The sequence below is a fragment of the Haliaeetus leucocephalus genome, unplaced genomic scaffold (genome assembly GCF_000737465.1).
Source record: "Haliaeetus leucocephalus isolate CR32 unplaced genomic scaffold, Haliaeetus_leucocephalus-4.0 Scaffold1, whole genome shotgun sequence".
Lineage (NCBI taxonomy): Eukaryota > Metazoa > Chordata > Aves > Accipitriformes > Accipitridae > Haliaeetus > Haliaeetus leucocephalus.
In genome coordinates, this window is record NW_010972437.1 from 24187721 (window position 1) to 24209662 (window position 21942).

General features: G+C 45.4%; 1 protein-coding gene across 3 annotated transcripts in view; it reads right to left on the reverse strand.

Annotated features, from left to right (window-relative positions):
- Positions 1–1161: 1161 nt before the first annotated feature.
- The window catches only part of SLC12A8 (solute carrier family 12, member 8), a 56966-nt gene continuing 36185 nt past the window's right edge, over positions 1162–21942 (reverse strand). For all 3 annotated transcript variants that reach the window (XM_010568950.1, XM_010568958.1, XM_010568942.1), the window contains 8 exons: positions 17172–17259; positions 15587–15674; positions 12276–12422; positions 9169–9841; positions 8206–8303; positions 5816–5933; positions 3545–3605; positions 1162–1637 (listed from right to left, as the gene is read on the reverse strand). In XM_010568950.1, coding sequence (XP_010567252.1) covers positions 1472–1637; positions 3545–3605; positions 5816–5933; positions 8206–8303; positions 9169–9841; positions 12276–12422; positions 15587–15674; positions 17172–17259 — 1439 coding nt within the window. In that variant the 3' untranslated portion in view covers positions 1162–1471. The remainder of the gene's footprint in view (positions 1638–3544; positions 3606–5815; positions 5934–8205; positions 8304–9168; positions 9842–12275; positions 12423–15586; positions 15675–17171; positions 17260–21942) is intronic.

Genomic DNA, 21942 nt, shown 5'->3' on the forward strand with positions numbered 1-21942 from the left:
GAAAAATGAATACGCTTTCCGCAGTGCGCCAGGATTGCTCTTTTCTTCATCTCAGCAGAAAGCCTCCTTTGCTTCCCTTTGTAAGAAAACTGGAAGAGCCAAAGCTGCAGCTGGCCAGACCACGAGATGGGACAGAGGGTCCCCCCACAACTTGGTAATGCCAGGGCACCAAGCGCTGGCAAGCGGAACGGTGCTCAAAAGCATCGAGTGTGCCCACGGCAAGCACGGAGAGGAGTTCCTTGTGTCTCAAGCTTTTATTGCACAGAAGAAGAAATAAATAGTCTAAAGGCTGAAACAATCAGAGGTAAAAGGAAGAGAAAGGCAGTGATTTCCCCATCCCTGTAGCATCAGAACTGATTTGCGGTGCTGGGGCTTGCCTCTACCCAGAGCCCTCCCTCGTGCCTCTGCGGGTCTCTGCCAGGACTGCTGCCTGCAGGCAGGACAGTGCTCCACAGAGGGGTTTCTCCCTGGGGAGCAGAAGCGACGGTGAGGGGGGTGTCCATGTAAGACCTCACCCCACGCCACAGCCACTGCCCACCAACCCTAAGGTCTGCGTGGGAAATCCTGCAGCACCCCTGGCTGAACCTCCTGCATCCCAAATCATGGCAGTGGGAGAAAAGGCTCCTTGTGGGAGCTCACTATGGGATGGGCTTTAAGCAAAATAAGCAAAAATGAGGCTAAACATATTTTGTCCCGGCACTTCTGAATCACCTGTCCCTTCAGCCAGGAGATGCTCTGTTTGGACCCAGCTATGTTGTCAGGTGTCACGTCAGAAAGGATGTGGGAAATCACTATGAACAGCTTCTAAGACATCATTTCACAGTTTTACAGTAGAGGTCATTATACTGCATTACTCCATTTAAATGTGCGATCCCAGTTGTGAATATATTTCATAATCTTCTTGCACTTGCCACTGATTCTGGCCTATTGTCTAATGCCTTAAAGTACTTTCTAAAACCTTGGTAATTGAAATGCTGAGGTAGAAAATTACTGTATTACAAGCAGGCAAATTCGTGCCGAGAGAAGTGAATTGACCTGGAAGGTCGCATCCATCTGTGGCACAGATGGGAGCGGGGCGCTGGCTCCTGCTGCCGAGGTCACCGCTCCCAGGCACAAAGCATCCCTAGTCACCCAGAGGACATTTGAAATGGGGTGTTGTAAGCTTTTATAGCGCCAACGGTCTTTAGAGCTCAATAACGCTTGTAATTGAATTCTCTGAAAAGATTATATTGTCCTCACTAACTCATTACTTCCCTGGACTGGCCCTTTCATTTGCGTTTTTTTCCCCCATTTTGGGTAAGACTTGAAACCCAGCAATGTTGTAGTTTGCATAAACAAACAAGCCTCGAATATATAAATAACTATTCACATCCTTTTCGCATATATTCAAGTATTTCACAAGGCACTGTGGCAGCCATCAGCATTTCTAAATGCTTTTTGAAGCGATGGCTTGATTTTTTTTGTGTGTCCTTTACTGGAATTGATTCCCAAACTCCTCTCTGCTGATAAGCGAGGACTGGTGATAGCGGTCCCGCGAGGCAAAGTCTGCGTTCTCCTCCGTGAGCTGCGTGGTCTCCATGCCAACTGTTGCAAAGGACGGTGTCACCACGATCTGCTCCTTGGGAGATGGCCTTCTCCTGCAAACAGAAAAGCAGAGGCAGCTGCATCGCCCCTTGTCTGCCATCCATTAGCAGCTGTGCTCTCGGCTGCGCAAACAAGACAGGGTGCTTCGAGAAGAGGCTAAATCCTTCTTGGCACCCTTAGGAGGCATAGAGGTAATCTGAAAGCATTTTTCTTAGAAGGTGCACAAAAAATACACTCCCTTCCCCCAGACAACACTGGAAAATATGCATTTTCTTAACAAATAAGTTTCCTCTTTGGACGTTGGCTATGGCAAGCACTTTCCACACCGTGCAGGAGAAGGAGCGTGAGCCATTTCTAATGAAAAATACCCTTCCTAGAGTTTCCTAAGCTCTAGTGTACAAATATTTTTGTAACTCTTTTAAACGAAAGAGATTTTCCTGTAATCTCTTTATCCTAGAGGCTGATTTTAAGAAAACCTTAATGCACATCTGCAAATCAAAACTGTAAGAGCTTATAACACCAACTCAGACCTCACTGAGCACCTAAGAGCCTTAGAGGTGTCAAAGATCCTTGGTTGCCTCCAACTCTCTTGCAGTCTAATAGGATTTCTTCTTTACCTCCAATTCATTAAAATACCTGGCCTGGATTTCAAGGAAACAAAGCCTAGGAAAAACTTGTAAATGACTTCAATAAAATGCAATTTTTTGCAGTGTAGCAACGGTGGGCTTCAAAATGACCCAAGCAGAGCCAAAACTGTCTTTGTGCCAACATGAGCAGGAGCCCTAGCATTAGGTTAAGGCAACCAAGCTGGCTGGCTGACCCAGAGATCGCACTCTTTTAGGAGAGAGAAATAGGACCAGTTTCTGCCTTGGGCACTCGCCAGCTCCCCACTCAGCCCTCCTCGGCAGGGTCTTTGCTCATCAATTGCACTGATCGAAGCACTAAGGACTCTGTCGGTCTGGTAACCTAAGAGAGGCCCGTCACCCCCAGCTTCTCTCCCAAGCCACCTCTGCTACCAAAAAGGCCTGTGGCCATTTTATAGGGACTGTGGGCAGAGGCAGGAGCTGGGAAGACAGGCATAGACATCTGCCAATGTGTTTAAATGCCTGGACTTTCATTTCTTTTAAAGGAGCCACCAAATTTGCACATATAACGCATGGCAGCTCGTGTCGTGCAGTCCTTACCACGGCGTTCACCCACTGCAATGAAAAAGCAACCCAACGGATTGAGAACCTCAAATCCCATTGCACTGCACAGAGGCAGAGATGGTCACAACCTGCTATGGGAAACCCAAACATGATGGCATTAATAATTAATAGGATCAAAACAGATTAACAAAACTAGTTAATAACCAACCAACCAAAACCCTTAAGGTCTTCTGGGAAGGAAAAGCCCAAGACAACACTACTGCAGTCCCATGCAAACTCAATACTGAACGGTTCCTTCACCGAAGACTTTGTTTATTGTACTTGCCCCGTAGCTATTGCAGCTTCCCCCCAAATTTCCTCTTTGAAACTCGAGCACAGCTGCCACGCGTGCCTGTTCCACCACTACCATAGTAATTCGCTTTCACTGGATGGTGGGTGGAAGGGATGGAGTCTCCCATTTCTCATCTCCTACCAGATTTTCCAGTTCAATCTGAGCCATAAAGGTTGAGCACAGACCTTTGGGGTAAGACAAAGCTTCAGGCACCAAGATACGGTTATCAGCTTGACATGTCCACACACAAGGCAGAGGACACTCCTGCTCCCCCACTTATGTGGCCAGCCATAAGCCAGGCTAACGGGAGCAAACAGTTATTTTTAGCATTAAGTAAGAATAACTTTGAGCATGCTAGAAGGGCCAGACAGGCTGCTTAAGGTAATAAGCAAGTCAATTCTTCCACCCCTCTCTGTGCACATTAGTGGGTCACGGGAACAACAAGCAGCGCGTCGGTCACTGCCAAGTGACTGGTACCAACCTGCACGAGGTGATCAAAACCGACTTAATCCAGCCAAAGAAACTGAAATTCGCTGCTGCTCCTACAGAGAAAAGGCATGAGAAGTCAGTACGCTGCTAATTCTCTCATAATAGCATTACACCATTGAATTTTTGCATAAAATCTCAAACCAACATGCTTGTTATTAGCCTTCAGTATCCAAAGATTTCGTGATGGTGAGAACACTCCTGCAGTCTTCCCACACGCTGTGGCTTTTAAACGATTGTCAAGAAATGAGCCCAAATTTCCCATGGAGAACAGCGATCCTTTCCCCGACCAACAGCTTGTTAAACCCCAGTGAAGCCATGAGCAAAGTACAAACACCCACTCCAGTACCTTTTCCTCCCTGGACTGCAAAGATCATTCCCACTGCAGGGATGGGGAGGTGGGAGAAGCCATTCAGCCAACCTCAGCCAAGGTGGCTGCGGTCTCACCATTCATTCCCTTTTGTCTGACCCCATGGAGAGCTGGCTTAGCTTATTACACCAACACTATTTTTTTCTGATTTCTCTGTAGAGTTAGTTTCCTGCACTGGCTCACTGCAGGGGCAGAGAACTGCTGGAGCTGGCAGCAAAAGCAGCAGGAGAAGTTTGTGGTGAGGGACAGGGAGGAGAACAGAGACCCGGCAGCACCTGCTGGATTTGGCTTAGGCTGTTGGGAAGGAAGAGAGAGGAGAAGGGACATGTGGAAATCCCACAGCAGTTCTGCTCCCAAGGTCTTCATCTAGTCCGTAATCCAGAGCATCTCTCAAGCCAGTGTCTCCCAACCTTTCTAGACAGAAGGATCGTTCAGTCCTTTGGAGAACAAACTCACAGATCATTAGATGCCATGCGACCACAAAATAACGTTCACTCACAGCCAAATAAAAATCAGGCTGAACTTGGAGTGTTCCATTTCTAACTTTTTCTTTGCCGTGCATTGTTTTACTGTATGCATGCCAATGCACGTGCAAAAGAAACCAAGAAAAAAAAAGTCTAGTCATGCTGCTGTTTCTCAGATCACTTTCCCAAATCCTCTACACACTGAGAAATTCTTTTTAAAGTAATTTCTAAATATTTCAAAAGCAGATAACAGAGATATAATATAGTGAACATACAAAGGCAAAGAAAACTCCAAAGCCTGAAAACGTTGCTTGTGTTTAGTTTAATATATGAGGGCCGTAAAAAACTTTGTTAAAACTTAGATATATTTCAAAAGATACAAATTACCAAGTACTATCCCCAATATCAGCTCTTTTCTACTATCCCATAAAGATACATAGAAAAGAAGTCACTGAAGAGTAGGAAGAGAAGAATTGCTGAGCAATGTTTTGATGGTTACGGAGTGACAACTAGTTTTTGGTTTCTCATTGTCTGGGTTTCTGAAAACTAGTACCTACTTACCTAGCGTCTAATAATCTTTCATCTAAATAAACCCAGGTAGCTCTTTCTGCATTGCCTAAAAGACATATGAACTGAGACTCTTTTGACTTTTCTCATCTCGGGCAAAAAATTGCACATCCATGTGTGCAGGTATGCATGCATGCACGCACCTACGTATGGATGTACGCGAGTACGCGCACACTGCGTGCGTATCACCCTCTCCCTTCAGAGACACAGACCAATGCAAACCCCTCCTGCGGCCGTGCCAAGGAGCTGTAGGCTCTCATGAGCTGCTTTCTGAATGTGCTTCACTGTTTAATTTTGAACTTGTTTAAGCCGATCACATGCACAGACCTTTCTAATGCCCTCTGCCTAAAAGTATTTTCCCAGATTACTTTCCCAACATATTCAACCTGTTTAGTTCTGGAATCAAAAGGCTCTCTTGTTCCACAGTTATAAATGCTGAGATTTAATGAGATACTCATCATAATTCCCATTTTCCTTAAAGTTTTCTCAGGTGGGTTTAGATTGATTAATTTAGTTTATTAAAACCTATTTATGGCAGATTTTTCTCATTGCTGTGATACATTTACAATCTGCCACCCCTGTTAAGTCTTAGTATTAGTATCTGGTTTTGCTATTTAAAGTACAATGTAATAAAGCAATAAGCACAATGTTCAAACTATCAAACCAATGCTAGTTACAGTTAGAATCCAAAATAAAATTAAGGAGTCAGAGAGAAAATGTATTAAAACTAGCAATGAAACAAAACCTCATCATTCATGGTGTCACCTGCATATTAAACACAAGAGTCTCAATTCTTAATTAAGATAAATTAAAGCTTAATGAATTTTTAAGCAGATTTAATAATACAGAAAAAAAAAATACTCACCAAGGGGGAGTCCTGGGCTCACTTGGCTGATGTAGAAATACAGAATAACGGCTGCACCCAGGCTGACAAGAGTGTAGATCCACTGAATGACAAACATTATGACGAGGGACACGATCGCCTGTTGGAAAGACATGGTTTGGGGTTACCCCAGAGTCTGTAAGACAATACGAAGAAGACAATGTGACAGTTCTTTTTCTGCAAAGCCCAGCAGGTTCGTTGACCTCCTGCTCTGGCCCTGCGGGAGAGCTGGCAGCGCAGTGCCTGGGGAGGACTGCTCACCTGCAGACACAGCCCGACACCGGGTCAGCAGTTTGTTCCTCAACCTGGCAAGATGAGCACGTATTGCAACTCTAATGGAAACTCTTTAATAACAGAGGCAGTGCTGGGGCTTTCAAGTTGTTACAAAAGCATGAGTAAATGCTTTTTTTTTTGCCAGAAACACTGCATCTTGGTTTTAAATGCATGCAAAAACAGCGCTTTGATGGCATCTCCGTGCTTTGTCTTTCTCAGGGTCTTCTTGGGAGCATTGTGTAAGAGACATGCACAGTCAGGACCCAGGATGCAGCCACTCGGAATTATCCTGGTGAGTGTTTCCTTTTAGGCATCTCCCTCCTAACGATGTCCTGGGACTGGGACACAACAGAGGCTCTCCTTGGACAAGACCTGCTGCACAGCCCAGGTCCTGCCCCTGGAAGGAACGATGCCAGCTGCAACCACGTGGGTGGATGGATGCTCCTGGGCATCTTTGGCTGAGGCCAGTGGTGCAGCAGGACCCCTGGGGAACCATGTCATCTCCTGCCTGCAAAACACTCCATGGTGCATGACTGTTTGCCACACATAGACCATTTCCACCCAGCATTATCTGAAAAGATTTGGGTCTGGCATGGCTGAGGTTTCTTGGTTTATGAGGTTCCCATGTTACAGGGAGCTTCGTTTGGTCTCACTGTTAAAAGGCAGGACAGCAGAGGTCTACAGTGTCATCTTCAGCAGCATGGAGGCAGCTTTCAGTGAGCTACCTTCAGCCCTAGAGGCAGCGTGGGCCTTGGGTCTCTGCTTGGGCTACTCCAAGAGAAGTATCCCAAGGCTCACCAGCTCAGGAGGTAGATTTGGCTCAAGGGGCATATGAACGGGGGCAGGGGTAGCATCTTCACGGGTGAGGTTAGGAACAGCAAGGGGCAGCATGCAAAGAAAGAGCTAAATGAGTCCAGACTGACACAATCGGTGAAGCTCAGAGAGAAGGCAGAGGAAAAAGGAGCCAGGATGAATAAATGCATCTGATTTTTCTTCTGTGATTTTATTTTGCATCGTTGATCCCTTCTCAGCTCTGCTGCAACCTCCTCCCAAGTCTGATTATTGACAGGAAACCAAATCTGCTTTAATGAACATGTCAGTCATCTCCGCAAGCAAACTCCCTCGCGAAGGCAGAGCCCTGACCGCTCCGCGATGACACGCGCTTGGGAGCCACGTTAGTTACCGAGCCCAGAGACAGCATCAGTGCGCAACCTCCTAAAGATGTCATCGCTAGAGGAGCCTCCACATCCATCCCACCCCTGGTGCTGCAGGCCGGCAGGAGCCCTCGCCAGGAGCTGGCTGCTGGCAGCAGCAGTGAATTTGAAAAGTAGGTGTCAAACTCCATCTGAGGATTAAACTAGAAGGGTTCACTGTGTTGTTCGAGCCGGTTTGTTACATTTTACATGCATCTATGAAATTCCCATCCATGCAGCAAAGCCATATGGGTCATCTATTATGCATATCTGACCCTTTCCCTGTCATCTGCCCAAAAATCCATCTTCACAAGATGAATTTAAGCATCTTAAACTCCTCAGTGGCTTGAGACAGAAGCTATTTGAAAGTTATTTATTCTTTAAAGTAACGTGCCGGAGGAATGCTCCACTTTCCTCCCTCAAAAGATGGAATTTCACAGCCGGGCTGCTGGTATCAGGAGGTCAGCACTACTGAAACCCCACCCCGAGCTTGCAGAAACTGGCTCATAAATAAAAGCAACACAGCTTTGAAGCTGATGTCTCACTCCATCCCCTGGCAAGAAAAAGCAGGTTAGCAGATAGTGAAAAGAGGGACACTGATTTTTTCCCAGCCAGCCATGCATCTCTAAAGTCCTAAGATGCCAGACTTTGAATTTGTATCATTTTGGATTGGGTTGGGGTTTGGGTTTTTGCTGTTGTTGTTTTAATTAATATGTCATCTGGCTTTCTCTGAATTTGAATGGCTAGGTGCATGGTACCTTGAGTACTTAATTCAGGTGACCTGGAATACTAGAAACAAAAGCCATTTTAAAGCACTGGAGTGTATCTACACTGCAGCAAGTGAGGAATTTCCTTTTGTTTTCTATGATCACAAACCAGTGCTCAAAATAAAAGAAAATTACTTACACCAGCAAAGGAAACCCAGTGGTTGCAGAATTTGGAGTAGAAGGATTCTGGTATTTGCTGAATTCCCAGCTCTGGATTTTGTTGCTTTATAGATGAATCTACAGGGGAAAAAAAAAAAAAAAAAAAAAAAAAAAGAAGAGACATTAGAAAGGAGTTAAAGTGGATTTTTTTTCTCCTACTCTACATTACCACATTCCAGAAAAACAAAGCAGAAATTCTAGCTAACAGCAGGGTATGGCCGAGTTAAACCAAAACCTCTAAAATGAAAACAAAAAAGAAGTGCAAGAAGAAAAACAAGCTGCCAACTCTGGTGCTGAGTCCATTTGAAGGCCACATCTGCCTATCTCTGCCTCAGTTTCCCTATTTGCAAAGGAAGAGAAATAAAGCTTTTCTCCATTGGAAGGGTTTACGAAGCTTAACTGACTAACGCTGATAAAACACTACAGCACTGAGATGACAAACTACGAGCAAACACATGGTATCAAATACCCATATCACCAACAAAACAAATTCAGACTCTTAGCTGTGGATGTTGCACTACAGACTCCACCTGCGGCATGGGGACCACTGCATTTTGACAGCCTGTGTTTTAGACTTGCATGGCTCCATCCCTCCTGCCCCGCACCAGGATGAAGTAAATGCCAAGATATACTCAAAACCTTTTTAATGTACAGCGCTAAGAGTACATGTGTAGAATAACGAGTACCCCATAAACAACCCTACACTAAATATAGTCCTGCCTGTTTTCCTGTGATTAATCTTCCATAGGAAATTGCATTGGAACTTCTCCTGTGATACATTGCGATGAACTCTACCCTCACCTGATATTATTGCTATGAATCACTGAATGACAGCCCCGTATAAAGCTAGTTTCATGCCTGCCTTCAGGAAAGCACCGGGAGGACCGAGGTTATAAACCATTCCCCCGTGAGCATGGAGATGTCCATCTCCTACAGCCCTTACCTTCTCCCCTCTGGCCGGGGAGTGCCGGCACCTCGCTGCAGAGCTGCCCCCCCTGCTCCAGCAGCCCGGGTGTCTGCTGGGCATCCACAGCGGGTGACGAGCATGGACCCACGTCACGCCGACAGCCCTGCTCAGCCAGGTCCTGCCGGCTCTCGCTGTGGGGCTCCGCGGTCTCATCCCAGCTGTACTGAGCCAGGGGAGCATCGTGATGGAGATCCAGGAGAAAGCTGTCTTGTAACGTCTGCTTGGCTGGCTTCTTTGCCTTCTTTTGTTTGACCTTCTGGGTTAAATTCTCGGCTCCTTTTTTGCAAGTACCTTGCTCACTACGAAATGGTTTAAAAAGCTGGTCCATGTCTTTTGTGAATTCCAGCAAGGTGCCATTTGATCTGCTTTGAATTACTCCATCTGCTGCACGGCTGGAGGGCTTGTTGAAAATTAAAGGCTGGGAAGAGTGAGCAGGTCTAGTGTTTTCCATCTGGGTCTTGCCAGGTTTCTGCTGAACGTTGTAGCTCAAGGAGACCGAGAAATAGGAATAGTCTACAGCAATATATGTCAACATGAAGTTGATGGTGACTATGGGAGCAAGAACGTTCACTTGCCCAATGAAGATGAACGCCATGGTGATGAGACTTGTTAAGCAAATCGCAGCCACTGGAGTCTTGTTGGGTCCTTTCTAGTTCATAAATAAATCAAACTTACATTTAAATTAATAACCATGAGCCTCACCGTGAGGATTCCCCACTTGCTCAGCTGTCACGGGTGGTTACCTGGGCTGTCTGCAGTACCCCCTTAGTCCTGAAATACACGCATCCATGTGCAAGCAGAGGCTCACTGGCTTAATAAATTAAAGAACAGGCTGGAAGCCAAAAGATGCTGAGCTCCCACCTCACCTCTGAGCCTCACTCAAGCTTTGTCTTCGGAAAATTCATCCACTCTCACTCTCTATCTCCATGGTCATTAAAGCAGCAATAAACCTTCAGAGAGATTTGTGGGGCTTACGGGAAGTCTGGCAATAAAACATGTTAATTAGAGTTAACTGTTCATCTCTAATTTCTCTACAGCATTCTGCATCACTGCCTACCCAAAAGGCTCCCGCACGCTGCTGTTGGAAAGGCTTCGGCTGCCAGACGCAGTGAAGGAAGCTCTGCCCGCATGGAGCAGTGCCACCTTCACATCAGCAGCTTCTGGCCTTGCCCTGACACGAGGCTGAGCTAAATCCACGGTCTGCTGAGCCTCTGCACTTGGGGTTTCCCTCCTTTCATCCACCCAAGCTGCGGCAGGAGGAAAGCAGCAGAGAGGATAGGCAGCCGAGGGTGCTGGGGGGTGGGAGTCAGCCCCCAGTGATGCCGGGCACGTGTCGGGAAGGCAGGCGGCCAGGAGAAACACCGCCTGCTCTTCTTCTTTGGGGTGGAGTGAAGGCAGGGAGAGGAGGAGAAAAAGAGAGACAAAGCAAAGGGTATCAGGGGTGGAAAGACTTGAACCATCAGCTCATGAACTTTAATCCCAGGTCTAACACGCCCTTCCTTGGATCAGGCGCTGTCTTACCATTTCGGTACCCAAGAAGCCTATGCAGGCTGCGTGAAGACCTCACTGGAAAATGTCTTACAAGATATCTTACAAAATATCTTAGGTTTTCACTTATTGCATGTGCTTCTTTAATAAGCACACAGCTCAAATGGAAACTATTTCTATTTCCTCTACTCTTATTTATTAATAGAAAAGGGGACAAGTTCTGGACCTTATGCCTTTTCACAATGAAATAGAAATACGTCTTGGGGACAAAGGAACACGGTTCTCAGAAAGTATCTTCAGTATCAGAAAGGCGTACTGAGATGGGAACAGTTGGGACGATCTCAGGATACCTCTGGCTTGGGTTTAACTCTACAGAAAACAACCGTGTTTCCCATCAGCTGGGCTTATGGTGACTACACCACTTTCTTCAACCTTGCAAAAGAAGTACTGATGTGGAACAGAATGGTAAGGGCAAACTAAATTTATTAACTCTTCATAAACCAAATCTAGACAGTTTTCAAGGTAGCAGAGAGAAGGAAGGTGGAAAAGTGATCTGCCTTTGATTTCTCACCTCCTTTTGAGCCCTTCCCGTCATGGCGCTCTGCCTGGACAGAGTTCAGAGCAGAAAATTTGACAAAAAGACAGAAAACTATGAGAGAAGAGAGGGAATCAACTTTGCAGTCAACTTTGCTAAATCACTGAGAATTTCACAAGGGTTGCCAAGTGGAGAACAGCCTGTTCTGGGATCACCAGACAACTGCCTTCAGGAGCTGGAAGTTTTTGCTGTTGTTATTGCTCCTGCTTCCCCTATAATTATTACTATTCAGTATTATTATTGCTACTATTATGACTTTAATTTTAGAAAATTACTTTGAGAAACAGAAAACAGGATAGAAAATGCTTATACTTACAAAACATTTAAATATTTTAAAACATTCATAAATACCAATATCGTAAAATATTTTTCTGTATTTACTAGCTGCTCTGAAGGAGCAAAACATTGTAAGGTTTTTCCAGCCACTTAGTACAGACAGATAGGTACTGCAAGTTATTGCGAGTGAGAGAATTATTTTCTCCCTGTTTAAAAGAAGGGAAAACCATAAAAAATAGTTTGCTCTGAGTGTATAGCCCAAGACTACAGAGTCATTAGTGACTGGTACTCTGACTCAGCAGAACGACTCAAGCGAATGAGGATTATTTGTATGGACAAGGAAAAAGCCTCTTGTCATATTCAAAGCAAGGCTTTGTTTCAAAGCATATCTAGAGCTTAGCAGCAGTGAGCGAGATGTAGGGGAAGCAGGACTCCTCCTGCGCGGTGCTGAGCCCCGTGGGAGGGCTCAAGGCAGAGGCTGTGCAGCACAGGGGACAGGCAGGGAAAGGACCACAGGCAGCTGGGCTCTTGGTTTTTTAATAAAACCACCCATCTCCTGGCTTTTCTACCTATGCATAGGGTACTAGTTCCCGAGCCTTCCCCTCCTTGCACTTCATACATCCTCCATCTCACACTACAGATGCATCGAAATCCTGGCTTCTTATATCACCGGTTTTCCTTCAGGTGAAGGTCTGACAGCAATTTCAGAGAAAGGATGACTAACCCCACGTCCAAGGAAGGCGAGCATGGGGATCACGTTCTCCTGGGCGATGCACTGCAGGATCCTGGGTGCTCCGTACAGCCCTCCCATGCAGGAGGCCAGGGACGAGATGTACAGCCCTAGCAAAAACAAGAAACCCACCAAGGATACCTGGAGGAAGCGGAGAGAACACAAAGTTGATGATATTGTTCTTTAAAGACCCCCGAGCAGTCTTAAATACATGTATTTAAAGAGATCACATACATTTTGTAACATTGCTAAATGAACAGAGCGAGCCCTGGGAAAGCAGAAATTTAACTGGTCTGTGGTATAAAGTGCAAGCAATTAATACAGGAAAATTATCCCATAAAAGTAATTTAATACTGAACATCCTGTACCGACAGAGCCATTTGACAAGCTCATATCCAAGAAATTCTTTGTCACTTGGAGCAATTGCGGCAAAGCAGGAGCTATTAGATTCCCCTTAAGTAACTGGAAGTGAGTTTATTTCAGGAGAGATCACTTATATACAGAGCACATCATACAGGAAAAGCTGCCCAGGCTTCCAACCATCCAAAACAGGAAGACAAACCCCTGCGTCCCAGAGGGGAAAACCAATCCTGAAAGAAAATCCACAGTAAAACCAAATCAAAATTGCCACTTAAACAAATGGCATCTCAAAAAATACGCTCCAAAGGATATAATACAATAACCTTATTTTCCTGACTTCAGTGAGAAAAGAATTTCCTTTGGCCAACATGAAACTTAAAAAAAATCTTTAAAGCCACAGTGCTAACAAGGCTGGGTTTATTACCGGTTTCTAGCGAGCAGCCTTTCAAACGGGGAGCATCTCCTGCAGGCGTGGAGGGAAAGGAGGGCAGCTCATGGTCTATCACACAGAAGCGAGGACTGGGGCCCCCCGTGCATGTCCCCACTCTCAAGAGCTGCAAACACAGGCAGCATAGCTGAAAAAACCCACCCAAATACACAAAACCCCACAATATGAATGCTGTGCAAGAAAGCTTTGAAATGGGAGTGCTCCTGGTGCCATGGTGGAAGGACACGGGCAGACACAGCCAAAGAGACTAAGGTCTGGGGTCACCTGAGCCATCCCCGAGTCCTGCAAGACCACACGAGTCTGAGACCCAGCAGCCAGCCACAGAGAAATGCAAGGCATGGGGGGTGCCACCAGCACAAAGGCCAGGCAGGGAGAAAACCCCCAAATTTTGGTCCAGATCTGTCCTGCCCATACTCCACTGAAGCGAGGTGCTGAGGTGCCCACAGACATCCGTGGCAGGGTCGGCACTGAATGCACGTCCCCCGCGTCCTTCGCTCTCACCCCTCCTCTTGTGGAAAACGAGGTCTAAAAGAACACGGGTCTTCCCAGCTTCTGCCCCTGTTCAAATCAGGTGGCCCATGCTTTATTAGAAGGAATTACCAAAATTTACATGGCTAAAGATGATTCAAGTTACATCTGCCTTTTCCTCATCTATGAAATCCACATGCAGCAGAAAGGAGATTGGGTACAAAGCCATAAAATGCTTGCTGTTTGGGGAAGGCATGTAAAATTAATGTCATGGTCCAGAACCGCACAAACCTCCTACCACAACGTTTCTTCTCCCCATGAAAATCCACTTGGCCTTGTAAATTTTATCTTGTGGGACAGAAGAAACTTGAGAGAAAGATGAGCAGATATTCACTTCCATTAGACCAATGGACAGACACTCGATGGGGAACCTTCCCTTCCCTCTCCTCTAATCCTGCCCTGCTCTGAGAAATACTTGGAAGAAACAATCAGTTGTGCCAGACATCGTATATTATTTTAGCTGCCAAAAATCCTTGCATTTAAATGTACTACTTGACATTCAACTCAGGGTTAGAGGGGAAGAGTCCTTTTCAATGAGGCTGATGAAAGGGTTTGCTGGGGGTTTTGAGCACAGCGAGTGTGAATACTGTCTAAGAAATTGGCACTTTGAGCTCATTAGAAGTGAAATTACTGCGCCTCATTTTTACGTTTAAAAAGCCAAACAAGTATTGCAAGGGAGAAAAGCAGCCAAGCAGTCAGTCACCTGTGAGTGACAGAAAGGGAGAGTTTGGATGTGTAATGATCTCTCCCCCCTCCATCTCTCCAAACAAAGCCATTAAAATCTAAAGCAGCTTGTAATAACTCAAAGAAGCAACATGAATATTGGGATTGCACCATTCTTTTGTTCCATAGTAGGGAAAAGAAAACTGAATTTGCTTTTGGGGGGTTTTGTTTGTTCATTTGTTTATATTTAACATTATTAAATATCTTCATATTCTTTAATGGGAGATTTTTCATTCCCCTCCTCCCCCCCCAAGGGTTCTGAAGTTAAAACACAACTTTAATGATCTCTTTCTCTTCAGCTGATTCAGTTAAAGCTGATTCTTTTAGTTACTGTACTTTTCGCCCACTATGTCACTGACACACAAAGACATTGCCTTAAAGAAGGTAGGCTCATTCTTTTCATCCTGAAACAAAGATGATTTTTTACCTTAGCAGGAAGTGGCAGGAGCCCCACCAATAATTTGGAGTTTATTTTGAGGGTTGGAGGAAATCTAGAGCTACAGTTACTTAGAAGGAAAACAAAGCCAGGGTTTCAAGTTATATTTTAGATTAAAACAATGTTACGAAGCAAATAAATGGCAAACATCTCAATTTTAAGTTAATCACAAGAAATAGTGTCAAATATGGTGAACCCATGATTCTGCACAATGCTGAATAACAGAAAATAAGCCCTTCCATATCCCATTTAAAGTAAGACAATGGCACGCACCAAAATCTTTTGCTCTCTTTTTAAAGGCCTGCAGTGATAAGGTTCATTGCCTGTAACACTACAAACCTCCCTCGTGTATATACACCCATGTGGAATGTCTCGAGTTTAATAATCCTATTGCTCGCCCTGCAATTACAGCCTGCTAGATATGGAAATGTAAGCTTCGCTTGACTTAGTAAAGATAAGCAGTGGGGTTCTTTAGAGATTTCAATTTGGTCTAAGCTTTCACCAACGAGAATGGATACATTGAACAAAATACAGCATTTATCATTAGACCACATTAGCATATTTTAGCTCTTAAAGCTATTGCTGGGTGATTATGCCAAGATTCAGCATTACTGGATATGCTGGTGAATGCAAAGCTATTCAAACCAATTGTATGCTGGGATTTGCAATGGGGAAATCCCCCTGAATTTCAATGAGGGATGAGTACCCAAATTCCTTAGGCTTTTGGAAAAGTTCAAGCATTCAGTAAGGCAGATGACAACCTGAAAGCACCGTTATATAAAACCACGCTGGGTTATTCGAACAAGTTACCTTCTCTGCTATCATGAAGTCATAGCGGAGTGACTGACGGGTACAAATGGCTCCCAGCAAAAAAACAAAGACCATGTACAGAAACCACCTGCAAACAATAAAAATAAACTATATTTTTTTCCAGCAAGACAAGACCATTGACAATTCTCCCTATTAGCAGAGCCAGGAGATGGTCAAGTACCCAGTACAAGCTGGGTCTTCAATCACTCTGCATGGGCTGTTCCTGCATGATTTAGCCTCAGGACTAAATTTAACACCAGTCCACGTTACTTACCCACTACAATGTACCAGGGAGAGCTGCAGCATGACGGTACGGTACCCCTGAGGGGAAGCTACCTGCACTCTTGATGTGTGCATGGGGGGAATAACCCAGTCCTGCAGACAGACTCTTTAGTATGGCCTGTAGTGACAGGACAAGGGGTAATGGTTTTAAACAAAAAGAGGGTAGATTCAGACTCGGTACAAGGAAGAAACTTTTTACAATGAGGATGGTGAAACACTGGAACAGGTTGCCCAGAGAGGTGGTAGATGCCCCATCCCTGGAAACACTCAAGGTCAGGTTGGACAGGGCTCTGAGCAACCTGATCTAGTTGAAGATGTCCCTGCTCATTGCAGCGGGTTTGGACTAGATGACCTTTAAAGGTTCCTTCCAACCCAAACTATTCTATGATTCTGTGGTTCTGCAGGTACACAGGTCCCCTCATTTGGCAGCAACATTAAACACCACAGCCAGCCTGCTCTACAACATCAGTCATGATCCTCCTCTGGTGGCTCTGGCCTCTCCAGTACTCAGGTGGAGGCATAAGCTAGTCTGCCTGCAAAGCCCAGACAGCAGAGATATGAGTGACCACAGTCCATCCATCAGTGATACTTCTGTGTCCTGTGGAATCACCTCACTTAAAACAAGCACCAATTTCAGCAGGAATCCCTCTAAATTCTGAAGATCCTTGCTTTCTGTCTGAACCTTGGTATGCAATTAAAACTAATAATTTCAAAAGCAATTTATGTGGTAATGAAAGCAGGCAGGAAAACCTACGGAGGTCTTTTTAATATGGAACAGTATTTTATTCCTGGAAAGCAGCATTTCCCACAGGAGAGCACTGCTCAGGGATGCAGGGCTCCTGCATTCCCCTGGCCTTGCAGCAGTAGGTCACCTCACCTGTCTTGGCCCCATTTTCCCAATAACAAAAACTATATATTTTTTATATTTTGTATTTTTTATGTTTTCTATTTATATAGAAAAAGAAAGCACGTTGAAATCAACAGCAATAAGTGACAAAATCACACACCCCAAGCCTTTGAGCACTTTGCATCCCACTCTGGGACGGCCAGGCTGCAGCAGCACAACCGCTTTAGCACCACCACACATCCCATCCGGCGGAAGAAGGACTGATTACATCTGCATTGATGAACCTCTTCTCTAACCCACCCAGAGTAGGTGGTGGTAATGAAGGATAATTTGAATGTGAGCCAGACTTTAATTTTCCAGATGGCTGAGTAATAAAAGGTTGATGGGAATATGAAATGGATTGGTCACATCCAAGGCAGTCTCCAAAGAGTAAATTTTCCCCAATCTATGACTTACGAGGTGCCAATAGCAGCCAGAGACCCCAGGGGGATGTTGGTAGCAGGCTTCTGGAGATCTCCGCTCATATTGAACCCAGCCATCACACCTGTATTTTGTAGACATAAATGCAATTTAGAGTTAATCCACGTTATAGCATATATAATACATATTATAATATGTAATATAATTTAATCATCAGTTCGTTGATTGCTTCAGAACAGTAACTGTATCACTTCATTGCACTTCCACACACACGAATACTGGCTCCCATCAATTGCTTGGTTAAGAAACTGTTCCTGTCTTTAATAGAAGCAAGCCACCACTAACATATCTACAAAGAACCCTTTGTCCAGCTTGAACAATGCTGGGGGAGAAGGAAAAAAACAACAAAAAAAAGCAGAAATCTGAACAAAACCCATCTTATCTTAATGCAAACCTCGCAGAAGACAGTGTTGTCCAATTGTTGAAAAGAAAAATGCTACTGTTCATCACGGCAGCACATTCAGCAGGTGGTACTACCCCCCCCACCAGATCCATTACAGGTCCCTGCATTCATGGGGGACGACTGCCATTACAAAACGGCCTGTCCCGTCCGTGTTTAATGATGACCACATGCGCATTTAGCAGAGGGAATAACAGTGCTCAGCACGTAGGTGGCACCTTCCAGCCAGGGGATCTGCTTTGGAAGTAGGCATTATCTCTACTTTGCAGATAGGGAAACAGAAGCACTGAGAGGGCAAGTGATTGTCCCAGCATCACATAGAAAACACGTGGTAGGACTAAGAATAAAGTACTGAACTGTTATTTTAGGCCAGAGTACAGGGTATTGTACAATCAGGGACACTCCTTTGCCTAAAAAATTACCATCTAAAGACACAAGAAAGGGAAACGGGATGGAGCAAAGGATTACAGTCTCCACGTTGAGGCTAGGAACCCAAGGCACAAATTGGTCAAGAGGCTTTGCCCACAGTTGAAGGAGAAGTCATACCAGATTTGGCAAGAAAACACAACTTCTCTCGTCACGTTATCCCACAACTTTTCCTAGAAGATTTCAGATATCTGCTCTAAATAAAAAAAATAATTAAAAAATCCATGATTTAGAATCCTGATGCGAATTTGGACAATTTGAAGGCAGAACAGAAGAGCCTCTTTAAGACACTAACTTCTGCCCATCGCTGTCCCACCCCTCGGATGTCAGACTAACATCTTCGTAAGGACACGTGGGCCAGGTGCCAGCCAGCAGCGCCCGCGGGACGGTTCCTGGGAGCTGGGGTGAGATCACCACAGAACAACAATGAGAAGGAGGATGCCAACGCCACGGCGCTCGCAGCATCTGCCAGCCCCGGCAGCAGGGGACCGACCGTGCGTCAGTCTGCCGCTCGGCTGCCAAGTCCAGCAGCCACTCCTCATTTTCAGAGGGCACAAGAATGGCGAAGTCAGGCCGCAAATCTGAGTGACTACAGCCCTAAATCAGTGACAACCCATTGCATTTTAAAGCTCAAACATTGATTGCTGTTTGGGAGGGTTTTCTCCCAAGATGAAGGGTAGACAGGAGCCGTGGGACAAATCCCAGGGTAAAAGGGACAAACGCAGCTCAGCCAGATGGATGCCTTCCCTATACACCTTGCATGGCCACCAGAGGACTGCCAACAGCGAGCAACGGTTGGGTTGCTAATAGAGGAACAGGGGCTCATCTCCCTGCTCTGTCCCAGGCTTTGCTGTGCATTTTCGTAGCTCCATCTCCCCGTCTGCTCGATGGGAGTCGTAACACCTCCTAGCCTTGCTGTGCTGCCGCGAGGATAACACATTAATAAGCACAAGGCACTCGCATGTTGCCAAACACATTGGCTAAGCATCTAGGGCTTTATTTATGATTAATATTTTTCCTTGATAATTGTTTTTTTTCCTCTCGATCATTCCACTCGGCAGCCATCTCTTTCTGTCCTCCTCTCCACCACAAAGCCAGAGCCCCAGGAGCTGCTCCCTATGGGCTCCTGGCATTCCTCAGCTCCTGGAAGAGCTGTCTTCCAGATTCAGACCAGATTTGAATCCTTGACACCACACTGAAAACATTACAAATCAAAATGAGTTCTTAATTTTCTCCTGGAAGACTATTGTGTGGACGTACTTCTGAATAGCACTGCTAAAAGCCCATCAACTGGTATGCTTTTCCCCAGAAAAAGCTTCCAAGTGCTGTTCAAGCACTGCTCCTTTTAAACAGCTATACAATGGGCTTAGCTAGAGGTGAGAAAAGTTAGGAAGGCAGAAGTCCACGGAAATGGCCACAAACATCATGTTAAATGAAGTCTCTCTGAAGCACTCCTCGGTGACATGCTACTTTGCAATTCAGGGGCAAAGCAGAAATCAGAATATTCTGAATTTTTCTTCCAAAGGGAGCAAACTATTGTCAGAAGGACAGCTGTTAATCTCGTGTGCCTCTTGGCCAAGTTTCCCAAACATCTGGCACCACCTCTAAATCTTCCAGCTTGAGCTTGACTCACCTCTTCCTCATCCAAACTCCTGCCTCAGCAAAGCACTGGGGAAACACCAAAATGGCATTTTCTGGACTGAATACGAAAAAAGTTGAAGACGTGAGAGTCATCGGCACAGCGATGACAGCACAGCCTAGGCCGCCTCATTGCCTCCCTCCCACAGACCCACGCATACTCAGGAGCAGCCAGGAGATGACCTGCCAGAGCCCACATAAACGGGATTTGAGACTGATGATTGACCTCCTGCCCAGCAGCGACTCGGGGTCAGACTCAGGCCAGTCCACACCACTAGCTTCTGTCAGGACCCCCAGGAGGTCACTGGACTCTCATGGCTTCCACTGCCAAAGACCAAGGCCGCCACAGAGGGAACCAATACAGATATTCTCAGCCCCTCAGGCCAAAGCCACCTCCTCCGTGCTGCAACTATGCCTCTGACCTGACTACTACAGAAGTAGGGACAATCCGGTAGTACAGACATATGGACAGTGCCAAAGCCACCTCTCCACCACGACCCAAGAAGTAATTTTCCAGACAGGATAACAGCTGCCAAAGAGCAGTACCGAGAAGGTCTTCTGCGAGCAGCAAACTAACGACCCCACCTTTTAATGAAAGGACAAACTGATTAATTTAAAAAAAAAACCCTAAACAATCTCCACCATCCATAGCCTCAGTCACCCCCTGCCAGAGAACTGGTCTGACTTGTGAGTAGCCACAAACAGCCTTTCCAGAGACTCTAGCTACTCAACAGAAGAAAAACCCTACACTTGCATATAAAATTCAACAACGTAGAGAAGTTGGGACGTTCCTTCCTCCAGGCACAGACCGATCCCTAGGGAAATGGCCAATCCCTTCTGAACTCAAGCAATCATATCTGCAGATTGTCCACGGAGAAAATTATCCACCTCTCTGTTTCAACGAGATAGCAGGCTGGATTTTCCACACTGGCTATTATCTCAGAGAGCAGCAGATAATGACAAAGCTTCTGGACAAGGAAGCATGAAAACACGGTCAACTCAGCCAGGAAATTATGGCTGAGACAGTCTGTACATTGCTGCTATTCCCAGCATAATCCTGTCCTGGGCATCATCCAGGTGGTGGATATGTGCATGAGGGGACCACCTACATTGTACATTAGACACAACCATCAGCTCCACCAGCTCTGGCTTCAAACTCCACCAGCTATGGCTTATAACTGTAGATATGAGCGCTTGCAAACACCCATTGCATTTTCCAGTGAATTTACTATAAAATATAAAAGGTTTTTTTTTCCTTCACCCAAGAGATGAAGAATGGAAAATCTTAGATAAGAATTGTAGCTAATTTTTTAAAAGGGACAAATTCTCCACTGATGTAAGCTGGCACCTCTCCACAGACTTCAATGGAGTTGTGCCAGTTTACATCATCTGATAACTTAGCCCAAAACTTCTAAATCTATTTGCTGTCATTTTGCAAGCGCCAAGTACGGTTTATTTCAGAACTGGTTTCAGTACAATGATATTTTCCACTAACGCCACATCAAACGTTGTTTTACTTTCTTGTATCACATGACAACACACTTCTTTCATTAGACAGAAAACCTTGGGGATTTAGTAGAAGAAGAAAAACATTCTCTGCACAACAGAAATGATGTTTAACTTCATTTTAAAAATGCATTGACGGTTGCATGGCTGCTGCTGGGAGCTGAACATGGGCAGGCAGTTCCCAAGACTTCTTCCCCGTGCAAAGCCCTGGTTAGATGGGTAGCTGGGTGTTTGCATATCACAGTGCGGCAGCAAAATGTCCATTAAGAAGGTATTTACAAACACACAGAAAAACATCTGGGTAATGCACAGAATCTCTATAGGGGTATGTTCACAGCTTCCGTAGCAAGTACGTTAGTCTTTTTGATTGAAGCCGGCAAATCTGACTCCTCCATGCCCATGCGCTCCCATTTAGGCCAGCTCTAGATATATGTTTTGGATCACTCATCTACTTCTCTATTATTAAATGACAAAACTTGGGGGAATAAAGCCAGCTGCACCGCACATCCAGCTGAAATGCTTTAAACAGCTATTACCCAGGAAGCAAACGGACCAGCCTCTGCTTACCACCGCTCAACCATAAAACCGGGATAACTTCATTCACGTTGCTGGACTCGTACCAATAAAATACAGAGAAACAAAGAAAACAACCCGACCTGGACTAAAACAATCCAAGGAGGATGCTCGTAGGAGGCAGCATGTCGCTACCAGTCTACAGAAGGCTGGGACAATCATCCCCTCCAGCCGAAGCACACACCCAGCTGCTTCTTCTGCCCA